Genomic DNA, 24,967 nt, shown 5'->3' with positions numbered 1-24,967 from the left:
CGTTTCGAACTAATTCAAGCGCTCCACGGACTCATTTGAGACCGTGGACTCGGGTTGGAAAACACTGGTTTAAAGTATCAGAATATGCTAAACTGTGAAGAATGCAAAAAAATTATAGCAACAAGCAAAACTTCAAGAAAGTCACTATAAAGCGCCCTACTACATCAAAGGAATTAGGACATTTCATAAATGAAGGTTACTAATTTTTATGCCGTTGACAAAATGTGTTTTTTACAATATTTAATGACATATGTACAAATAACGCAACATGAAATAACAAAAATATATATATAAATACATTTGCAATATATGATTTGTTAACGTATACAAGACATAAAGCTCTTAGAAGATTTTAAAAACATAAGTGAAGTAGTAAAATTGTATTATTTAAAAAACAAAATTATGTATCATAGGAAAATTAAAGCTATATTAAAATATATTTAGCCTTTTTATTAATCATTATAAAAAAGGTTCGATTAGTACATAAATAAATTTTTTTCATATACAGTATAGTGAAATGTCATGAAGATTTCGAAAACGACTAACACTTGGGAAAATATGAAAAATAAATACTTTAAATAACTGCAAACGCAGAAATAAAATTGCACATTTTGTGGCGCCTAATAAAATTATTTCAGCTATGGGGTTTTAAACGATATACCCGGGCGTTGGACTGTTTTAGTTTGCCCTTTCCCCCACGAACTCTCTGGCATGGGTGACCCGTAAAAAGGTTGAAATTATAGCCAGCAATGGTCCTGGGTTCACTAAGGGACTAAAGCCTACCTGCCACGACAAGGCAACAGTACCATAGGTAGGAAAAATATGTGTTTCTATGAGCCTATTAATTAAATTATTTATTAAGTTAACTGTTAATATATGAATTAAATTAAGTACTAAGTTATTTGTTGAAGAATAGATTAAACATTATTATATCATGGTGTTTTCAGTTCCCACAAATCCGTTAACATCATTGACGCGAAGTCTTCCTAGTCTTTCAACGATGAGATTGTCATAGTAATCCATCCTTTCAGCAGAGGCAATACTTCCCGAGACCACGTTCAACATAACAGATAACACCGTTTCTGGGGTAAAATTTCTTCGTATGAGCGAATGGATTGTTCGCTCCACATGCCTTCGTTGTTCATTCGCTTCGTTGGGCGAAGAGAATCCGTAGACAATAGCAAGGGGAGCCCATGGCATATAATGGCCCTGGCTGGTAAAAGTAGTGCCATTACCTGCATTATGTTCCGCTATTCTACGCTTGATGTTGCGTCCAGTCTGTCCTAAGTAGGACACGTTGGGAAATGGGAGAGAGACTAGAAGATATACCACTCCACACTCAAAAACTGGAATCTCTCTTGCGCTGAAGGAATAGGGATAATCACAATTGGAAAGGCGGCGAGGTTGTTGGTTTATATTTGCCGATAATCTCGCAGATATTTGCGAGGTCCACAAGTCATTGGTACGTAATAGTTCAGCAATTGTACCGAGTGTAACTGATCTATCTCCAACAAAAAATAGGCATGATAAGGACATCACTCGCGACACTAACACTAGAAGTTGAGATTTTTCCCACAGTCTCAAATATCGCTTATCTTGTTCTTGGTTGTTTATTTCAGTAGCTACTAAGCGACAGGTCTCTCCCATGACACGGTGAATTGTGTTGGCTTTATAGAATCGAAGGGGTAGCTGAAGTCTTCTTGCGTGAGACATGCCGCCTATCAATACATCAGCAGTGTATCGAGGTCTCAAAATGAAATCAGGCCAATTGGAATTGATGGTAGTAAAAGAGCGTTCGCCCGGGGGCACGAGTTTAACTCGAATGGCAACCTCTGATAGTATTTCATTTGCATTGAGAAAGTCCTGAATTACGCAGAGTTGTCCTTGTGAGAATTTTGTATTCTCTGAATTATTGTTATAGGTCAACCGAAGAATAGCTCCCTTAAATAATAAAAGTTCTACGGGCTCTAAAACTTGCCTTGTTATTTGATAGCTTTGATTTGTAGTAGCTGGTCCCCAAGTAACTCCGTCGTAAACTTCGTCAATGGAATGAAACGTTTTCAATGTAACGTTAGGGTCTTCAGATTTGCTCTTCAAGAAGTCTTCAATTACCATCTGTTCGGCTTTGCGCGTTGACACTATCCTCATGGCATCGTCTGGAACGAAACTCCAGTTATCTACGAAATTGCAAGCATTACTTAAAATGCTTACAATATCGTTAACTTGTTGTTCACTTGAAGAAGGTTGTCGAAGTAGTTGTATTACGCTTTGAAGCTCTTTGTCGCCTGCTGATCTCACGAAATGCTTCAGAGGCAAAGCTCTAAAAAATGCCATGAAGTGCATCGACGTCCAAAAAGGAGCGCCTCTTGGTGGCGGAAGTTGGCATGGATCACCGTTAGCAAAAACGAACTTATGACCGAATGACTCGTTGGTGGACATAATTTCTTTCATACATCGGTCTAACATGGCGTATGTCTCAGCTGATATGAGTCCAATTTCCTCAAAAATAAAAATGTCGGTTCTTTGCAATAAAACCATTTTCTTTGGGGACTTGCTCAAACTTTGCATCATATGGCAATAAGTCTTGTCGGGCGATTTGTTGTATTTTTCCGTAACGGGCAAAGGGAAAACTTGGTGAAGGTGTATTCCACCTAATGATCTAGATCGCTCAGATGTCAAAGAAAGAAGCGAAACTCTAAATCCCAGACTGAGTGCAATGTAAGCGATGAGTTGAATCAAAAAAGTCTTGCCTGCTCCAGGAGGACCAACAATACAAGGAAATCGGCTGCATGGCGTTTTCGGTTCAGTGTTCATGTAAGACTTTAAGGAATCCAACGCCAAATTGAGAGTTGTAACTTGTTCCCAGTAACTTTCGTCCGTTTGATTATCAGATCTCGGTATCAATGACGAAGTCGCGCATTCAGAAAAATACGGAATCCAATGAATGATAGGCTCAACCAAATTTGCATTGAAAACCTCTTCTGCCGCAGGTAGGTTTTTAACTCCGGCATCAACTAGGGCGTTACGTAATGAGTCGACAAGGTTTCGTCTTCTCAACTTCTCTATGAGTTCTATCTCCGCTTCAGCGCTATATCTTATTGATAACTCGGAAACAGGAGGAATCGTTGCAGTAATTTCGCCTGAACCACAAACGATTTCCGTTAAAAGGTAGTCCGCTAATTTTGTAAATTTTTCAAGTTTTGTTCTTGTAATTGGAAGATGAAGACCTTCTGCGTCCATATATAGTTTGAAGATTTGATTTGCATCCTGTTCATGGTACTCGGATTTTCTTGAAAGAAGTCCAGCGCGTATGAAGACGTCGCGAAAAGAATTCGTGTAGTTGAACAAGTCAAATTCCGTGTCATAGCAACCGAGAGTTAATGCTAAATGATACAGAAAATTAATCTTCTTATTCGGGTAAATATAAGAGCTCACGGCAACCATTTCTTTAACATCATTTTCGTGAATGAACGTTTTCGAATACTGTTGGGTGTCATCCGTTTCAGATGATAGACATCGAACAAGTTTCACGAGAAAGTTGCGACTTGACTTATGATGATCTGCATAACTTGAAGATTCCTGCAAGAAGGCCCGTAACTTGTTTAAACCGGATCTTCTGATCTTCACCTCGCACCCACACGCATCGTAAAGTTTGTCAGCCATTGGATCCGAGGATATTTGTAGGTTGGAAGAAGCGCGAAGACCTGTGTAAATAAAAATTTCGTGATATAAAAGCAATTTATTGACAAACAAAAGTTCGGGGGGACGAATGTTAAACTTCTCCGTATTGGAGTAAGACAATTCGGATTCAGAATATTCGCGTGCATGAAGTTGCTGATTAATAGTAAAACGCCTCCAATGAGGAACGGTTTCAATGAGCCTGCAATCAAGGAATGGTGACCGACCACCAGTTATGCCATAATTACACTGCTGTGCGGTAGCATTCTTTGACTTGACTCGCCAAACGCGATACTCAGGAGGATTTGTGTTAACATGTATGAAACTAGCAGTTGAAGTAGTGTAATTTGCATCATTTATGAAGGTATTCATTTCATAATATCCTATTTCAGTCACTGCTAAACCTTTCAAGATGTCATTATTTTTTTTATTATTGTTAAGAACTTGTTGGCCAGAAATTTTAACGTGATTTAAGCTACCATCAATAACTTTCATATTACCTCTTTCGATTCCTTTTAAATACTTACTTCCACTGTGGCTCTCTTTACCTACGTGATACTTTATCAAATAAGATGTTGCGAATCGACGATCACATGCCGTACAATTGAAACTTGAACCCAAGGCGCATTGTAGTAAAGGTATGGTAGGCAGATAAGTTGGCGGCCTATTTGTGGGATAGTGGTATCTGCCTCCTCGTAACCTTGGGTCAGTCATGGTTAATATACTGGAGATAGAGCCATCACGTTGTCGGCAATCAGTGGTATCGGCGAATCCAATGCGCTGCATACGTTCCATCATATCGGGGGAATAAAGGTCATGTTTCTCCTGAAAAAAGTACTTAGAACTTGTTGGATGCTTAGGAACTCTACATACTACCTCTCCTTTGTCGTTTTTTCGCTTCATGCACCGCTCTCCGGCTCTCGAACAATCATGCGTTGACATTTTGAGATACAAGTTTTTGAGGTCATCGAAGTCGAAAGAATTTTCAACGATTCCTTTCTGAAGAAGTTGGTGACGCGTGACCCCAAACTTTTCGTCATTGAACACCGTTTCGGGATTGCAGGAAATGCGATTCAGTGTGGTTTCCTCATCTTCGTCGAATAACGCAGCGCCAATGTGGACGTGTGCTTTGTTGCCAGGCGATCCAGTTGATTGAAATTCCAGGCGAGCGAACATATGGTGAATAGGTCCTGCTGGTTGATCTGGGCTGTTAACAAGATACTTAAGAAATACGTTAATAAAACGAAGCCACATTCTATTGATCATTCCCATATTAGCGTAATAAATTCTTGCATAATCAGACGAATACTTACACATATCCTTCATACTACTAATAACCCGCATGATACCTGGCGTCCTTACTTCGTTGCATGTCATCGTCATCCAGTATTTCCAAGGATATTTTGTAGTGAGCGCTGACAATTCACGAATTTTGACATTGGTGTCGGATTCATCGTAAGGAAGAGGACTGTCTTGTATTAAGCAATGAAGAGAATTGTTCTCGGCAATATGTTCTAGTCCCCGCCTGAAAACAAGTGCAGATGAATTTTTGTTCAAATTGTCGTTAAGTTTAAGATCAAAATAGAAATGCAGGTTTGAATGTTGTTGACTCGTAGGCAAGTTATGATCCCGTATTCGAATGCCGATCATATCATTTTTCGACCGTAAGGTCCTGGAAGTTCGAGATGATTGTATATGGCCGAAATTAGCTTGATGCATAGCACCAATCGGACTATTCCCTTTCATAGCCCAGAAAGTTGTTGGAAGAATTTGTGCTTCGGGGAAAAGTAAAGATACAGTCGTGGAGTCACTGTTGCCGGCAAAGTGATGAAGTAAGTTTTGAGTTTTTGCACTTTTCCTGCTACGTGTGCTTCTTTTCAGAACCTTAAGAGTGTCATTTAGCAATAAATGTAAAGGGAAGAAGCTACTGGCAGCATTAAAGGAAGGTACATTTGTAGAGAGTGTGTGTAGAGGATTAGAAAGTGTTTCATCGTCAATAAAGTCTAGGTTAGAATGGTGTAACAATATTTGACTAGCATCATTATCATCATCACTATTTAAATTATCAGAATCTGCAGAAGAGACGTCAATATTATCAGAATCACTGTCATTACCTTCATTTATACTTACCTCATCATTTCCCACATGGTACTCACGTTCACATTGTATTTGTACAATTTCACCGTTTCGCATCTCTGATGTAAAATGACTGCGACATATTCCGACATCACACTGCGTTCCCAAATAGCTCCAGTGACATCCCCAAACAGCTTTATTAGTACAGGTACTCTTAAAGCATTGCTTATGAGTGTAACGAGACTCTTTCATGAGGAAATCGTTATGTTCCACATATCCACATTTGAAATTTCGTTGACCTTCTAACGATCGTGAAAGATGTTCTTCGTCAACCGCGTTTGAGGTTGCGCCGTATATTGCTAGCTGCCACGAAGGAAGATGTGGAAGAAGAGTATACTTGCGCATTATTTTGCCATCAACCAACCACCAAAGTAGTGTCTGGTCCCATCTGAAATAGAATTAGACAATTTAGGTAATTATAAAATTTTGAAGTTGAAACAGAAATAACATAAAGTTCATGATCTCTACCTAAAAGCATGCCCATGCTTGGTTGACAAAAGCATGAGAAGATGCCTGCCCATGAAGTTATGGGGAGGAGAAACTCGCCGGTTCCTCGAAGAAGATGGCTTGACAATTAAAAGAATTTCATCACTTTGTAATTGTAAAGAAGAAGGTGGTTGATCAAAGTCGTCCGTTGCATGAGTAACACATTTACGAACAATTGCGGACAAAATATTTGCTAGAATCTGGGCCTCTGAATTTCCGACTTGTTGCTGCGAGATAACCGTACTTTTGAAGCTACTCTGAAAAACAACCTTTGTCATACTAAGTTTAGATCTAGTTTGAAATTTTTCAATAACAGCAACAGTAGACAATATTGACGCAGTATATTGGTCTCTATCTTCAACAGCTTGCATTAACGCCAAGTTATATAACTGTCTGCAATGGATAAGTGTGAATGATATTAATCCAGCAGGTGACCACAAAGTTGAAGTATTTTCGTGATCAGAGAAGTTCATAATTTTAGTAAAATCCATTTTTAACTGGCATCGGAAAGGTTTACAGCCGAATGAGTCAGCGGGATGTACAATAACTATAAAAAACTTGTAGGTGTCGAGTAACTCACCGTCATACTGTTCAGAATTTTGTACTTGCCCGGCTCTTTTCGCTCGCCACATATAATAGGAATCAATTTCCGACACGTACGTTCCCGAAGACAAATGTTTCTGAATACGTTCCTCGTCATAAACACCCGACTTCTCACGACGATGTGTGTCGTACGCAAACAGGTAAGCTTCTGCATCCCGGATTTTGTTGTGATCTCTAAAAAGTCGTTTCCTAATATCGTTACGTTGACCTACTATTAAAGTATTTACCATTTGCTGGTCACGCGAAATGGTGATTTTAGACGGGTTAGGATTTAGTGAACAAGACGACATTCCAAAGTGTCCGCCACGCACGTCTATAACGTGGCCCGATGAATTCCATTTCTTAATAGTACCCAAACGCTTCACATGAGGAACAAGAGTACATGGAGCTAAATTATCATAACTTTGTTCAGCATTATGCCTGAGGACGGGATTAGTTGGTGGGTGAAGTGTTGGGCGTTTTAGGGAATCGTGCCTATTTTTACACCATAAGATACTTATTCCGTGTTGATCCGATATTGCTATCCCAGCAGCGCATACGTAACTTTCCAAATATTTTGTTGGTGATGGCGGCCAGTCGGGTCGTGCTCCCCGAAACGCGTCTGGATCAGCTCCCGATAATTTTAGGTCCGTAATATCTGTTAAATAATGCAATAGCGGAATAAAGTCACAGCTTTCTAGAAATTCCCAACAACCCAAAGGGCATATGACGTCAGCCACTGGAAATGAATTAAAAGCTTCTTTAATGTACCCTATGTCATATGTTAACAAAAGTGAATTAAATCTATAAATATCATGAGTGCGATCTAAAAATCTACACTCTGTATTATTCAAATCAATTCTACGCCACATTTCCCTAATTGTGAGAGGCAGGACTGACCAAACTTTTTGAGAAATAAAACGATCGTTACCGGTCAAAGACAATATAGACCAAAGAACACTTGGCCAGGAACAGAACCAAGATTTATTAGTAGAGTTAAAAGATGAAGTTAAATACTTACAACAGAGATCGCACAATAACACCCGTGGCGAAGTTGCTTTACACGGCTTAAGAAAACCGTATTTTTTACCTGATACCTGAGACCTGAAACGTAAATTAATATTATATTTCGCAGTATTGTTTCTGCAGCAATTGTCACATTCCCTTGTTTCATGTTTATTTCCTTGAAGATTCAAAGGTATTTCCGGTTTCCTTGGTCGTTCTGTTCTCTTGGGTACACGATTGGTTGCCGTCATTCGCAAAGTAGTATTTCGTGAAACGTCTGAAGCCGCCTGTCTGTTTGAATCTGCTTCTGAAGTCTCTTGCACATCTGAGTTCCTAAATGTAGAACTTGTGTGGGGTAAAATTGCCCAAAAGGTGACATTGGATTTTGCTAGCCTTAAAGAAACTTTGTCACCTGTTCCATAATAAGATATTTTGCCCTCATCTGCATCGAATATCTCTATAGAACGTGACAGGCTAACAGCTGCCGCTTGGTAATGTATAGAAGTTGGTGAAGAGTTGGTCAGTGTACCACGCAACATCTCGCCAAAGTCAATTCCACACGATGTAGAAGCAAGTTCACGTTGATACTTGCAAACATTCTTTGACAATTCCGTCCAGCATCGACGGCGCAGTGATTGAAAGGTGTATCGCGAATTTGATGAATATTGCAATGAATCAGCAAGAGCCTCATAAAAACCATGAGGTGATTTTCTCGGGGTATGCATAAAATGACCATCACAGTTGCTTGTTTCGAGCATGTTCTGAATACTACGTTGAATATTTTCATCTGGGTCTATTGATAATGAACTGGAACTGATTTGTCTTCGTTTGCTTGTCTGTTCATTTTCTGAAAAACAACTTGATTTTTCATTAGCACGAGAATTGTCAAACGAGGTTAAAGACGAAAGGAGAGCTACATAGTGTGAGTCATTCGATAAATAGCCAATGTTAATTACTTGTGGGAAAGTACCAAAAGAACCAAAATATTTTGTCCTGTCGTCCCATAGACGTATTGTTATGGGAAATAAGGCAGCTATTGCATAAAAACAAGGTGTCTGGGCCCACTCCCGAGTACTACGTGTTAAAGAAACAAAAGTACTAAATTCCGAATCGCGATCATCAGAATTGGTTTCTAACAAATCCCTATATACATGTGGACGACTGCTTAGCTCATCTGCGACCATTGACCTAAGTTGCTTGACATTGTCCGGTATATTAGGTAAGCCTAAAGATCGCATAGCATCTAAAATTGAAATGTAGGCACAATCGCCCTCTCCGGCATTATTTACTAAATGGAAATTATTTAAACGACAGACCTCTTTAAACCATACCATACCACCTGGATTTTGATAGGGTCCACCGTCAAGTCCGTCAGTGCAAGGCGAAGGAGCCGTGGTCGGCAGCAAATCTCGAACTGTTTCTCCAAAAACCGAATAACGAGTCGATACTCGCCGTCCTGTAAAAGCCCCAGTTTCCTCGACGTTCTCGTGAGTCGGTTCATTGGTATTGCCTTCATTGCCAGTTGCCAACCACTGGAGCAAACTCCTTTCATCATTGGCTTCAACCGATGCTTTAACGCCGCATGTTCTAACATTGTGATTAGTGCCGTTGCAGTATGAGCATGACCGTCTCGCGCGTTTGCGTCCAACCATTATGAAAATACCTGATAAAAATGGTATGTTAGGAAATATTTAGGCAACAATACAAAGTCCAACGCTAATAATATTTTTTTTCCTACCTTAAAATCGTAGCTGATCTTCAAAATGTTAAAAACACGTGAATGAATGCACTGGAGTGCCGGCTAACTGCTTGGACTTGTTGCTGGATTATCACTTATAAATATATAACGTAATGCCGGAGTTTGAATGTTAGCTTATGTAGCTCAATAGATTTACTGATATTAAGATACTACTCTGCGAAATGATGTTACGATGATGAGTGTGTAACAATATAAGCATTTGTAGGGCAAAGGTAAGGTCGAGTATGTCATTCATCAGCATCAACATTTCTTAACCTATAAGGGACAAACGATGCTACGTACGAAAATGTTTGAAAGGCTTCGGGTAAAGTGCATTTGTGTGTTGACGAATTAAAATACATAAATACAATGATGTAGGCACCGGGAACAGGGGCCTAGCAGCGAGTTTGAGAACCTAAAATAAAAGTATACTTGAAATGGAAAAGTTTAGGAAATAGCATCTGGTGAAAAATTCTCAGTCATATTCAATTGAATTTATTTATAGTGGACTATATTTAACGTATATAGCAGTATGACACTACAAAAAATCATTAAAAGTTTATAGTAACATTTGTAAACCTAAAATAAGCTGAACGATACAAGATTCGGAAATATTTTTACAATATACTTTTTTTAACTTCCTATTTTATGTATGTAAGAAAAGTGATGGGATGCTTTACGGATATTAAATGGGAAGATATTAAGCGTTTAAAGTCAAGTAAATTTATACGCCTCTAATAATTACGTAATATTTAATTACTTCAACTTTCGTCTAACATTAATGAAGCAATATTGCGCGTGCTTGCTATCACCTTATTGCATACAGTAATGTACAGGTTGTTATTAAACTTTGAACAAATAGTATTGCTAATACACATGTACCTAATTGCAAAATGAACATGTAATTTGAAAAAAAGATTAATAACTAAATAACCATTTACTTGTCAACACAATCAATATAAATATATCACGGAAATAGGGCAAGATATTCAATATTAAATGATATTAAGCTGTTATTACTAAGAAAGTGACTTCTAAGTTATAATAAAACTTTTTAGGAATCTTATCTAAATATTGCTATGATCTGATCTAAGAACCTGTTTTCAATATAACAGTCGACTAGAATCGCACATACGTAAAAGAAAACATGGAGGAAAAATAAAATTATATGTAAATGATCAATGCAAAAGCTATGTAACAGCAAAAGCGTAACAAATATGTATTATTACAGAGCGATAAAAAGATACTACAGAGTGACCTTTAGGTTTCGATTTGGATATAACTCTCACCTGCGTTGCCTGACTAATATGAAATTCGTAAATTTTGAAGGTTTTATATAGCTTTGTCTTGCCAATTATTAAATATATAAGATAGTTGGATAGCCTTAAGAAGAAAGATAGTACAATGAAATACTTGATAACATATCGCGCGCACACAAAAGAAGTATTTAAAATAAACAACGCCGCTGAAATGAAGCGACGGGAATATCGGAGATAAATTGTAATTATAAATATTTAACCATGTACAGGATTAACTGATTGTCGGACAACTTTAGCGGAAAGTTGCGATAGACTCTTCCTGCAGTGTTTGGAACCTAGTATGAATTTCAATTAAACTTAAAATTTAAATGACGTATTACGTATTTGTCATGTAAAGTGTGCATGTAATATCGCAGTTAATAAGTATTACCGAAGAAACTGAATGCTATGTCCCACAACGTTGTAAATTCATATAACAGCGGTTTTAATTGCCTTCTCCATCTCAGAAAATGACGATCAAAACAAATCCATTATTATTAAAATGTCCATCACACTAAAAAGACAATTTAAATTTCACAATATCAAATCGTGCGCCGTGTCTGAGATTATACATTATAATAGTAGAGCAACTGTCTTGCAACTGTCTGTTAATTAAGAAGCGGAATGTGTTAATGTGGCCAGGAGTTACTAAATTTGAAGTTTTAAATTAATATTTATATTTGCGTGTATGAATGTTCGTGATACCATCTCAAAAAAAGAGAATGGAAACGATGGATTAAATTAAAATCAAAGAACACGAACTAATGAATTGCTTATATTTGAGTTGATTCCTGAACCGACGAGGCTAATTACGAAAATATCTGTAATGCTCCGATTTGAGTACTTAAGCAGATTTCCATGACACAATGACTTAAGATAAAATGAAATAAAACATTTTTCGCTATTTATCAATACAAGTGCATTGCCTAGTGAAATATATGTAAAACGTCTTTGGACAAAGAGAAATTTTCAATAACTTCAGTAACATTGAAATAAGTTGACTTAACAATGAAAATGGCAAACTTAACTCATGAATACGCTGACTTTGAAATAATGTTATAATGCAGTAAATGCTGTGGATCTGAAACGATTTGAAACAGCAAATAGAAAAATTATAATAATTGTTTTAATTCAAGTTAAAGAACACGCCTGCAAAATATTAGGTAACATTATGCTCGAGAGATTCAAGTTATCAGCAGACACGTAACAGAATAACGTAAAATTAGTAATTTTAAACCTGGCTAACTTCGATCGCAAGAACGTAAGAGAAAACCAGATAAAATTTTGAATTTTAACTAAGTTCAATTTAATTGCACCCAAGCCTACATTCCATTATGTTCTGGTCTACATACACATAAAATTGCAAAATGAAAATGTAGTTTGAATAAAAGATTGGTAGATCAATCAATCAATCCTCATTTATTCCTAAATCATTGTGTCATGAAAATCCGCTTTGCAAAATCATACAGATTAAAATTTATGTAGTTGTATAGGTTAAGTATAAGATTGGGGATCCGAAAATGATAAAACTAAACCTATCAAGTCCACCTTAAGTATTTTGAGAAAGATACAAGCCCCATACTAACAATTTATTGTATTTACTCAATGTACAATAGTCTTTGTTTATAAAAACCTTGAAATTATTTCTTAGCGACATTTTTGCGAAAAATTTGTGTAGTCATTGAATATAAGGTAATATAGACTGATATTAAATATTTTTAATATAATAAATAGTTTTTAATACAGCAGTCAACTACAGTCGCACATACGTCAAAGAAAACATAGAAGAAAAATAAATTTATATATAATTAATTTATACAAAAGCTATGTAACATCAAAGGCCTAACGAATATATATGTAGTATTACACAGCGATAAAATATACTACAGAGTGACGTACAAGGTAACAAGCAAATTGCAAAAACCTATATTCATTTAGGTTTAGATCTGGATGTCATTATTAATGGCTCTAACCTTCATTGCCTGACTAATATGAAATTCGTGAATTGTAGAAGGTTTAATACAGCAATGTCTTTTCAATTATAAAATATATAAGACAGTTGGATAGCGTAAAGAAGAAAGATGTAGCAATGAAATACATGATAACATATCGGCTAGCAGAAAAGCAGTATTTAAAGTAAACATGGCGGGTAAAATGACGCCACAGGGTTATTGGAGATAAACTAAAGTAATCCTTAACCATGTACAGAATTAACTGATTGTCAGACAACTTTAGTGGAAAAGTTGCGATCGACTTCCGGTAGTCTTTGTCACCCAGTATGCATTTAATTTAACTTAAAATTGGAATGACGTACTACGTATTTGTCGTGTAAAGTATACCTGTTATATTTAATTTAATCAGTATTAAAGGAGAAATTAAATGTCATGTCTCACAACTTTAATTTCAAATTACAGCGGTTTTAGGTGCGTTTGCATATCGGAAAATGACGATCTAAAACAAATTCACTATCTTTAAAATATCAATCACACAATACAAGACAATTTCAAATTCATAAAAAATCGTGCGCAGTAAATTAATGGAAGGAAGTGGAATGTGTTAATGTGGCCAGGAGTTAATAACTTAGAAATTTTAATTTGTTATCTATATTTACGTGTATGAATGTTCGTGATGCCACCTGAAAAAATAAGCCGATTCGAAGTGATAAATTGAATTGAAACCAAAGAACAAAAGTAAAATAATTGTGGTACGTAGCAAACAATACAGGTAATCAAAACATTTCAAATATTACCGTAAAAACAATTCATACACACGTCCATAATCCACGTATACAAGTAAAATAATCTAATACTTAACGAATACTAAGTTGAAAGTTATATTATTTGTTTTGAGTAAAGCTAGAGAAAACTCGTGCAAAATGAAAAAGTCAAATTTAGCCTAAAATATATGAGTAAGCACATAATGCACAACGAGCAACAGAGGCTCATTGAATATAATTATGAACATTGGCTAAAGATCTCATCTAAGTATTAAAATTACTGAGCTCAGTCTATTTATTAACACAAGTGGTAGGGACGTCTAAGCTAACATGAAATCGAATTTTAAGTTATATAGTATGCTAAATTTATTATGGTCTTCAAAGACTGAAATACTGATCAACTGTAAAAATATAAGGAATTATGAAAGATAAGGAATTTAGTAAATTGCAACTACCACATTCCAGTGGGTCCTGATCTGAATATTATAACCTTTGTTCTCCGCTCAATATCTGTTTTGTACCGCATGAACGATTCAATCTGCGCAATACATTCCGATTAAAAACTTTCCCTTATATAAGGAACGTTTCAAATGTTAGGCGGAAATAAATGAAACAGCGTATAGCGAAAATAATAGAATGCTTGATAACAGATCGAGTGCGTGCGAAAGATCGTTTTCAAAGAAAACAATGAAAGATAAATGTAATCAAGGTCTGCAACGATATAAAGGATATGTATTGTTCGTGTTAAGAATTGAATATTTGATAACTCATGCTAAAAGTATTGCAATGAACTTCCCGTGTCGTTTGATGTCAAGCGTTAGTTTTATGTTAAATTGCGAATTTATTCATCCCGACAGTTGGTAACATATCGATTGCACAAAGGAAATTATTTAAAATAAAAAACGTTTGTGAAATGTAATGTAAGACATCACAGGAGTATAGGCGATAATTTAAATAGTCTGTAATCTTATGAAGGATTAATGTTTTGGAAAGCTGAATACTTCTAAATATCTATTTATTTTACACGTATAGTTATAAGAGAGATCATTTATTTTTAAATGAAAGATTGTACAGTTCGAAATACCGAATGTTATAAAGCTATTACACTAAAAAGTGTCATAATAGCAAGTAATGATTTCTCTATGATTCTCATTGGCATATTGCCACAATTGGAGCTGGTCATTTTTGAATGATGGAATAGAATATTTTTTTAGAATCGAATCTGATATAGAATACTTGAGATCAAGGTTGATTCAAAGGTGCTCGAGTGCGCCATAGCGCAGTGCCATCAAATCATTCGTGAGTTGAATATTAATATCGCGCACTTGCGACATTACATTTTCATAGCATGGCTCCGAATAATGTTTTCTAACGACTTAGCTTAAATTCCCGTTGCATATTTCACATGTAATTTGCTTGCCACTGTGCATTGCGATGTCAAGCACTTGTCTGTTAATTCAAAGTACCTAGATTCATTTGGAATCATTTTAAACAGACTATTTTTAGCCGATTCTACGACGCTGACCGGTGTCGCATTTCAAACTGCTAATTGAGTTAGATGTGTACTTTGTTTGCATTCTAATAATATAATATTGTAATATTTTAAGCACTTTGCAACTTAGTTAGGACTCTGCTAAGCCTTAAATTATACATGCGCAGTAAAATGACCGATCGGAAGAAATTGCTATTCGATACGAATTGCCCTGCCCTAGCCACAATCAGGTTTAAGAACCCGTTTAAATGTAACCTGCTAATGTTACCAAAGACTTAATAAATAAATAATATGATGTAGCGGTTGAAAGAAACTAATATATGATAAAAAAAATGAACAATGATATGGACATACCAGCATTTCCTAAGGTTGCCTGGATCCGGAATTGATTGATCTCAACTTAATATATGCTATTACGGGAAAATGTTATATATATGTAAGAAAAATATCATTCAAATATTGCCACGATCTGAGCACCTACATTTAAGCGTGCTCACTTCAACCAGAACAACGTAAAAGTATACATAGCGTACAATTGAAAGGACATAAAATGAATGCGCTGGCCAACTTTACATTTAATATGTAGCTATCCAACAGCTAAAGCTTAACATATATAAATTAATATTTGGCAGTTAAAAGACATTACGTAATGATCACAATGGTAAAATAGTAAATTGCATAAACTTACATTCCCTCAGATTATGAGATATTGAAGGCTTTACACTTAATACCTGTCTACGCGCTGAACGTATGCGGCCTCGTTGTCTGAATAATATGAAATTCAAAAAGTTATATAAGGGTTTAGTTTGTCAATTATCAAATAAATGAAACAGTAGGATATTAGGGACAATGGGAGGAATAACAATGGAAGACAGTGAAATATAGGTGAAGTGGACACATGTGTCTTGGAAGTAATTTAATGGGTCCCTAACTGTATCGAGGATGTCTATTGTTCAAGTGAACTATTGATTGTTATTGTTAGACGTCTTTTGCGGGAAAATTGAAGTTGACTGGCTCCCACCAATGACTTTTTCAAAATAAACAACATGGGTTAATTGTAGACAATAGAGTCCCAGGATATTGGTGATAAGTTAAATCGTCTGTAGCCCTTTAGAGAATGTGCATTGTTCATGTCACGATTGATTGCTTGACAATTTTAGCGGATAAATTGTAATCGACTTCCCGTAGTCTTCGGGCAGTATGAATTTGATACAACGTACATTTCAAATAATACATTATGTATTTCTCATGTACAATTTGCCTGTCATGTTGACGTTTGTTATATAGTGTTTACAAGCGAGCACGAAATGTCTGATGTCAATTACAAAAATGGTATAGATTAGATCGTCGTGAGTATTGTCCAACATTATGATTTATAGTGGTGAACTGTCTGATTTGAATTGACGTTAAGGAACGAGTCATTAGTGAAATGGCCAGCAGTTGTAAAACATAAAATTTTTTTAAACAAAAATCAAGAAGTCAGCCAATACATTTGAGTTAAGATAAACCGAAATTGAAGATTTTGCGATCTCCCGTTATTCTCAACACAACTGCATTGGCTAACACAATTTATAAGAAAGGTCAGTGTATTGACAAATGCAATGTATTTGAGAAATTTTTAAAATCTTCAGTAACATTTTGAATTATTTACAAAAAGCAACCAACACCAGAAAAATGTAACATCTTATTATGGTCTGAATGTCAAAAGTTCATAATTGCGAGTGTCGGATTCGGTGTAGAAAATGCTGTTGCGCTGCAACGTTTTTAGTTTGTGGAACTGATATAAAGAGTTATGAATCAAAATTTCACTGAAGCCCACAATAGTTTGTTTTTGTTTGTTATGTTGCCCATACGGTAAGTACTAAACATTTTTTGTGCCACACATTGATATGCAACTTAATTTCGTAATTTGAAGCGACCGCAATTTACAATTAAGATGGAAATGTAGGGAATGGGTGTTTATTGGCAGCCACGCAGCAGCAAGACATAGACCATGGATGTACTTGATCTATCGTTTGTATAAGTGTGTTGGCTGCAGGAAATTATAAATATTTCACAATACTGTGTTTTACTAAAACTGCAAAGGTGTTTGGCTACTGCTGAAATGGACTGAAGAACCAGTGACAACAAGGACGTTGAAATAAAATTTATGAAGAAATGGTAATATGTATGAAGTCATGCTAGAAAGTATGTTATTGCTATTACACGTACCATACCTCGACATGTTTTTGTAACCACTCTATGTTTACAAAGTTACATTCTAGGAAGAAAGAGAGGAATGCTCTTATATTATTAGAAAGTGTCAAATTGTAACATCTTCATCTTACATTGCGTCAGGAAGGAGGTGACACAATCATTTAAATATAACGTACTTTAGCAAACATGATTCAAGTAAAAAATCAAATTTATATTAAGTCAACTCTCGAGAAAGAGCCAAGAATATGGTCGATATGTCATCAACCCGCCTTGATCCTGACTGACATCAATGATTTGCAAAGTTTCCATGCACGCTAGGAAAATTGGCATGCTTGAGCCATCACTGAAACGGTTTGGGTTCGTGTCAACAGTTTTAATTAACAATGCAACACATGCCTATCATCTTTACTTTCAAGTTAGTCTATTTTGTAGGGAGCTTTAAATGATTCAGCAATTAATAAATGTCTTGGAGATGGAATGTTTTGAGTTAATGTGAAAGACTATATAAATAACAATTTAAATCATGCCTGCAGTTGCACACTCGTTAATTTTAAGTCATTTTTTTCTGTTGTAAACTTTAACTAACTGATAGGCAACACACTGACTCATAATGACCTTCATATGGCCTCCCATATGACTTAAACAAAGCTATTTTATGGCATCGCAGCTCATTGCAAAGCTGTCGTTAAACTAATACTAAAACAGCTTCATTATCGTTTGTTTAATGGATTATTATCGGGCGGCCACAGTTAAAATAGACTGTACAATTTACTCAAATAAATTTTGTGTCTCGTGAAGTTGTTTTTCAGACTGAAGAGTCGAATCCGAAAGAGTACAGGCTTTTATTGCAATGTTAATGCGTTTGTGTATTATATTGCCAGTTTGAGAGGTAGTTTCATTGAACTTGGCGGTTGAAAGTTCGAGGGAAATAATATTGAAATTAATGAAAATCATTTAATTTATCACACACGCGAAATGGCATGCGTATGAATCAATTGAAGAATATCAGTTACACAAAGCATTGTATACGTTGGTGCGTCATTCATTCGTACGTCATTTAAATGACTTACCCTTGATATTAAGCCGTATTGTATGCATGAAAGCGAGCGTTCAATATATCATTTAAGTTTGTTATTGAACGAGAAAACGTAGTTATTATCTCTCACATTTTCAGCTATTGGTCAGTCTTATCAAATTTTCAGTCACTTACAAAAATTCCCAAATGTCAGAGAGGGAAAGACTAGTTAATATGATAATAGTAATAGATTTGTTAAACGTCAGATATGCAGCAATGCCCTAGCCGCATTTAGAACGACGTTAAGCTCATATTCGATAGTGCTTCGCAGATAATTTTTTTTCTTTTCCGGCATTCGAAGCATCGTTTAAAAGATATGATGATAAGGAATAGAAGTGTTAGCATATATACGGAAATTGCTTATGTCCACATTATAGCGGTTATGAAGTGCCTGTTGACTGTAAAGCTAACTGTACAAGAAGGTTTAGATATTTCAATCGTAATGTTTAGATCGGAATCATAGCGAATGTTTGTAATGTAAAGTTATTTTTACGTTTATAGTGGTTGCAATTGTTTAAAAATACGAATGCTAAGTCATTTTCATCCAGTCTGTGTCACGGGAATGCGCGATAATGCGAATGATAAATTAGGATTCAATCCGTCAAGTATGCAATTGTGAACTCGTTGGGAATTTAAATTAAACGATTTTATGTCTAAAGAAAAGGGGAGCCATGTGGGGGAGCCATTGTTTTATATTAGGTCACTCTGTGAAAAATGAAATAGCATGCTAAGTTTCCGCAATCAAAAGTCGTATATTTTTTTGTTTTGCCCTTTTTCACACTACTTGGTCATGCGCGATAATGTGAATGATAAATTATAATTAAATCCGTCAATTCTGCAAATGCGAAATAGTTAGGAATTTAAATTAAACGATTTTATGTCTAAAGAAAAGGGAAGTCATGTGGCGAAGCCATTGTTTTATATTAGGTCACTATGTGATAAATCTAATTTCATGCTAAGTTTCCTCAATCAAAAGTCGTAAAGTTTTTGTTTTGCCCTTTTTCACACTACTTGTTCACAGCTCGACATAATTAATCGTGAGGCGTGGACATCGGTATATATATTGTGATTTAGTCGTGTTTGGAAGTATAGTGTTTATTGAAAACTGGAAAAGGGAATGTCTCGTACTAGTTGCGCAATTATCCCTATTTACCGTTAATAGTTATTCGGAATGAGCATGGGTGTATTAAAATAAAAATCTTATTAAATTCTAAGCAAATATTGAGCATTGGTGGTAGAGTAGTGTATTTTTGGTACATTGTTTAAATTATTATGTATCAGGTTTTTGGTTCAAGTAAGGCACTGCAAATAATATTAATTTAATCATTGTACCTCAAATGTCTATTATATTACTTACTTTTTTATGTACGTTTCGTTTAGCGGTATTATCATCTTTGTTACGTAGTTTTGAACGACAAATTTAGCGTGAGAAATTCTCATAAGAGTTTGTTTTATTGAATCAAAGTTGATGAAAGAAGCACACGATCGGAGTAACATTTCATTTTAATTTGAAGTCGTCGATTGTTAATAAATCTGGTTGAATCTCTATTCAATTGTAAATTAACCAAAAATGTTATCATTACAGTTGGTTTAAAACCTCTCTACTTATTATAACGGAAAAGAGTAAGTGAAGTACATAATTTTGGGCAGTCATAGTTTGTTTAATTGAAATAATATATTTTGAATATAATTAAATAGTACAACCAGCTGTGAATACAGAAATGAGAACAATTCTTGCTGCGAGTGAGTTTCATTTAAACTTGAATGAACGTTTTAAGATTTTGTAGGAAGTGATCTAATCTATATTTTGAATATAATTAAGTAATGCAACCAGGGATGAATAATAACAATTCTTGATGCGAGTGAGTTTTATTTAAATTACAAATAAATGGAATCTTTTCTTTACATATGTACAGATTTGAGAAAAATTTAGAAAGAAAATTGGACGTTTTGAAATTTCAATAATCCGTTAGTAGTAAAGCAAACAAGATTTGATTTTGTTCATTGTATTCAGTAGTAAAATCGACACAAGGCTGTAAGCCATAACATATGATATTTGAAATATTAATTACAATCTATTATATAAAATGGAAGTTTGGCGTGGAATATTCGGAATAAGCAGTTAAACCCGTTTATGTCGGCTTTAATTTATTGTCAATGCGTAGATAGTGTTTTCGATTATAAAAAACTGTTAAATAAAAGAATTTTAAAATGATCAAAGTAAATGAGGTCGGCGGCGCTGGAATGTGTGTAATCTATTCAATATTCTTATTAAGGCATAAAAGAATATTAGGAGGTCGCGATATTCGATGACATATGTACACATTTGAAAAAGATTTAGAAAATAAATTGAGCGTTTTAAAATTTAATAATTCATTAGTATAAAATTGAACAAGTGCTAATTGCGTTTGTTGTCTTCAGTAAAATACTTTTAAAATGCTCAAACAAAATGGGGACGGCGGCGCTAGAATGCGCGTAAGCTATTCGGTATTCTTATTAAGGCTTGAAGGGTTATTGGAAGGTCTCGATATTCGATTACATTCTGCTATACCTACGTCGATCTTCCATTAGAAATCAATGAAGTTTTAATATTTAGATATGTACACTTTTGAAAGAAATTTTGCAAAAAAAAATTAAACGTTTCAAAATTTTAATAATCCGTTGGTAGGAAATTGAACAAGTGTTAATAGCGTTCATTGTCTTCAGTAATGAGGTTTAATAAGATAACTGAATTTTTACCCGTACCCAAAGCTTTTAATAGCTTGAAATAATTTGGAAAATCTACTTCTGTCTGTCAGCCATAAATATACGAATCGTAAGAAATGTAAATATGAATGACATATTTGGTATAATTGCAATTAGTAGTTATCTTGATTCCAAACTAATTCTTACTTTGCTCGCGAAATTTTGCGTAAATTCAAAGTAACGACAATGTTATAATGCGATCATAGGCTTTATTTAATAAGTGAACGTAATTAACAGATGTCCATCCACCAACGATCACTATCTAAACTCGGGGTGAAATCAGTTAATAAGCTTGATTTACATGCTGGAAATACATGACAACAATTGCATAATATGTCCGATCATAACGTCTTCGGAGTGCTATAAGTACCTCAAGTAGGCGATGATTTGAACCAGGTAATGTATGCTTGAATTAATTGCCACGACGCAGATCTGAGGCATAGTTGAAATGTAAAAATAAGCAGTTTTAGTTTGTATTATTAATTTAATACAGGATGAATATATTTGTCGCTTCTCTTGCTTCAGCACTCGGCGAGACGAAACTTTGCAGAAACACATTAGTTTTAGTGTACACATAAATTCTGATTTTAACAGAAAATTTCAATAATATGTTGTTTAATTGGATTGAAATCAGTTAAGTATACACATGATCGAAGCATCTTCATGTGTATTTTAAAATAAGTTTTATGAAGGTTGAAAGTATATTTCAAATAATTGTATCGTATGGCATTCTCAAAAAATGTTCTCATTTGATTTTGCGATTTTGAACTCTTTTAGCTATTTCGGACCGAAGCAGCTATGAAATGGAAAAATTGTAGGAAGTCATAGCATGTGTAAGCAATGAAATATTTTTACATTACAAATATGAAATCATCACAGTAGCAACATATACTCGTATATAGAGAAAATTAAACGAAATACTAACAAAATTGCGGTTGAAAATGTCTAATGGACGAAAAGTGGGCGTTGGGAGTGATATATCAGCTATTTTTATACTCATTCTGAAACTACCGACGGAGCCGCATGCATCCTTTTCTGGGTATGTGACGATATATGAAATATGTAATGATTGCGATTTAATCGGAAAAGACACAAATGTATTAATCAAATTACCGGCGCCGATGGTAGACATGTTTTTTTGTGGGCAGTAAAACAGTACTTTTAATATATTGGGATCACAGCGTTGTTCGCGTTGTAGTCTGCATGAGCCTCATTTACTATACTTTGTTACATTGTTTTTAATTCCATGTTTGGGGATCCAGGCGGTGTTTTTGAGTACTAATTATATTTTATCGTAATTAGACGCAACCGCAGGTTTCATTGCACACAACATGGTTGAATAAATAGGGCATTTTAGATATATACTCATTGGCTAATGGTTGAACATTTGTAAAATGTACTGAATGAGATTTGAACGCCGATACTTTTGTAATGGGGATTGACTGTTCATTTGTCACATAGGCGAAACAACATGCGTATGAATCAATTGACAAATGTAAGTTACACAAAGCATTGCTTCATTGGCTGTTTTAAATTATGTTCATGAAGCTCTTAAATTTTCAGAATAACGACCGCTTTGTCATGAGCTACTATTTTTTACAATTGCCTGGTTTAGGCCGTGAAATGAAATATAAAGAAATAAATAAATCTTTAACAGTTTCAATTATATTTGAATTTGTTCGTAAAACGCCTGCATGTGACATCATAGCGTCGCATTTACGTATAAATGTTCTCTCGACTTTATGACATACACATTTCTGCAACTTACAAAGAATGTTGAAAAACAAATGGGGTATCAATTGATCTGCAGGGTTCACTTCAAATGTTCTTGAATCGCAAACAAAGTCTATATGGCGTATGCGGCCTTCGCCAAAAATCGTAAAATAATCTATGGAGTCAAATTCGCCGCAAAGATTTGTCCACTTGTACAATGAGTGGGTTTTAATGCAGCAAAACTCAGTGATTTGTTTTTCCACAATATTTGTAAAAGTCATGAGAACATGTATACGTAAAAGCGACACTATGATGTCACATGCAGGCGTTTCACGAACAAATATAAATGTAACGTCGGAAATCATTGGTCACACGAAGATAACTTTTAGCATAGTATTTAACCATTTTCTACTCTTGCAACATGAAATATTAAAAGAACTCGTAAAAATGACGAAATGTTTAGTTAGCGTGCATTTCATATTTACGCTGCAAGTCTATAATATGGCAGCGATAACGTATTTAATAAGTTCAGAATAATGTGTTAATTGTAATGGTGCGGTAACTGTCTTAAAACGCGTTATTGACAAACTGTCTTAGCAAATCTTTTTAATGTGATGTTTAGCAGAAACACTTTCAGTGTGTTTTAGCTACAGTAATATCAGTGGAATACCAATGAGTGTATTAACGTATACCATTGTCGTGTTAGTTGAATTATATAGATATAGTAAAATGTATAAATTTTTTAATGTACGTAATGTTATTTATCATTCTAATAAACTATATTGTTTGTTAATCCCACTTTACGGTATTGCATTTTTTCAGCACATTCGCATGATTAAGGTATATCTATTGCTGTCGTTTCACCTACTATAGATTAGAAATGCAATTAAATCAATGGCTAAACAAATGAATGACATTAAATAATGTGGAAATGGCTTCAGCAAAAGACTGTATAGGGAATGTTTTGAAATGTATCAATAGTCATTGAATTACTTTTAAAAATTCCTCCGTTTAATTGTTAAATTTAAAATTGAATTAATTTTTTTAAGATGTCGCAAATGTCGTTACAAAACTTAATTTTGTTTTATGCACATCGTATTAATGCTTGTTAAAATACCAAGACACTAGAAGATGGTTTAAAAATAAATTAGTGTTTTATAAGAAATAACATTAAATATTTGTTATAAAACTTATATTAGCCATTTCAAACCTCGGATGAAACTTGGAATTAAGCATATTGTGATTAAAAAGAAGTAGTTACATTTTATGTCTTACAAGAAGAGTTCAATTTTAGTATCTCCTCGGCTACACATTGCTCAACATTTTTGGCAAAATACTTTAAGTCTGTGGATATAGCTTTAATATTTGCGGTATTATTAATTAGATATAATATAAAATGTGAGAAGTTTTAATACATATTCGTATTAAACAATCTAAAATGTATCGCAGGATATTGGAATAATTATTACATTATCGTTCAAGGCTGCTAACATTATTCCTAAACGTGAAAAATAAAAATAATTGATTTGAAAATATTTTTTGATTGCATAGTGAAGATAACACGTGAAGACATTGTTCTATATTAGGTCGCGTTGCAAACTTTAGAACCGTATTTTGCATTTCCTCAAACAATGTTCGATAAGCTTTTGTTAAAATCTTTTTACGCTATTGGCGCACAGTTTGAAAGATTTAATGAGGAAGAACAGAAATCCATATATATAGCAAACAATATTATTGCAATTTATTGCGGCAGTTCATAAGATTGCAGTGTTCCTTTAAACTACAAAAGAATTGAGACAAAGTGTGGCTATTTAGGCGGAAATCGCATTGAAAGCAGATAGTTACGTTAATTAGCGTATTCATATCAGAAACTTGCCTTATGCAGACGTTCAAAGATGCTGCTTGACATTGCTAATAGAGAGCCGTATATTTGAATGCTGTGTTAGATTTTAAATGTGTTGAGGTTTTTATTGAAGTTGTATAAAAGAGCGGCTCTGCACAATTCTGTCATGAACATGGCACTGAAATAGCTTCAATATATTTTTCACTGGTAAAAATCCGACTTATTAAAATTAATGAAATTTTTGTTCTGATATGTCAGATTAAA

General features: G+C 34.8%; 1 protein-coding gene across 1 annotated transcript; it reads right to left on the bottom strand.

The window, feature by feature from the left end:
- LOC120345964 (uncharacterized) lies at positions 1-9,766 on the bottom strand. Its single transcript, XM_039415582.2, has 3 exons — positions 9,626-9,766; positions 6,283-9,550; positions 1-6,202 (listed from the first exon to the last, which is right to left on the bottom strand). Exons 2-3 carry the CDS (start codon positions 9,537-9,539, stop codon positions 928-930), a joined length of 8,532 nt encoding a protein of 2,843 aa, XP_039271516.2. The 5' UTR covers positions 9,540-9,550; positions 9,626-9,766; the 3' UTR covers positions 1-927.
- Positions 9,767-24,967: the final 15,201 nt, after the last annotated feature.

Source organism: Styela clava, chromosome 6 (assembly GCF_964204865.1).
Source record: "Styela clava chromosome 6, kaStyClav1.hap1.2, whole genome shotgun sequence".
Lineage (NCBI taxonomy): Eukaryota > Metazoa > Chordata > Ascidiacea > Stolidobranchia > Styelidae > Styela > Styela clava.
This window is presented reverse-complemented; position numbering and strand designations above follow the sequence as displayed.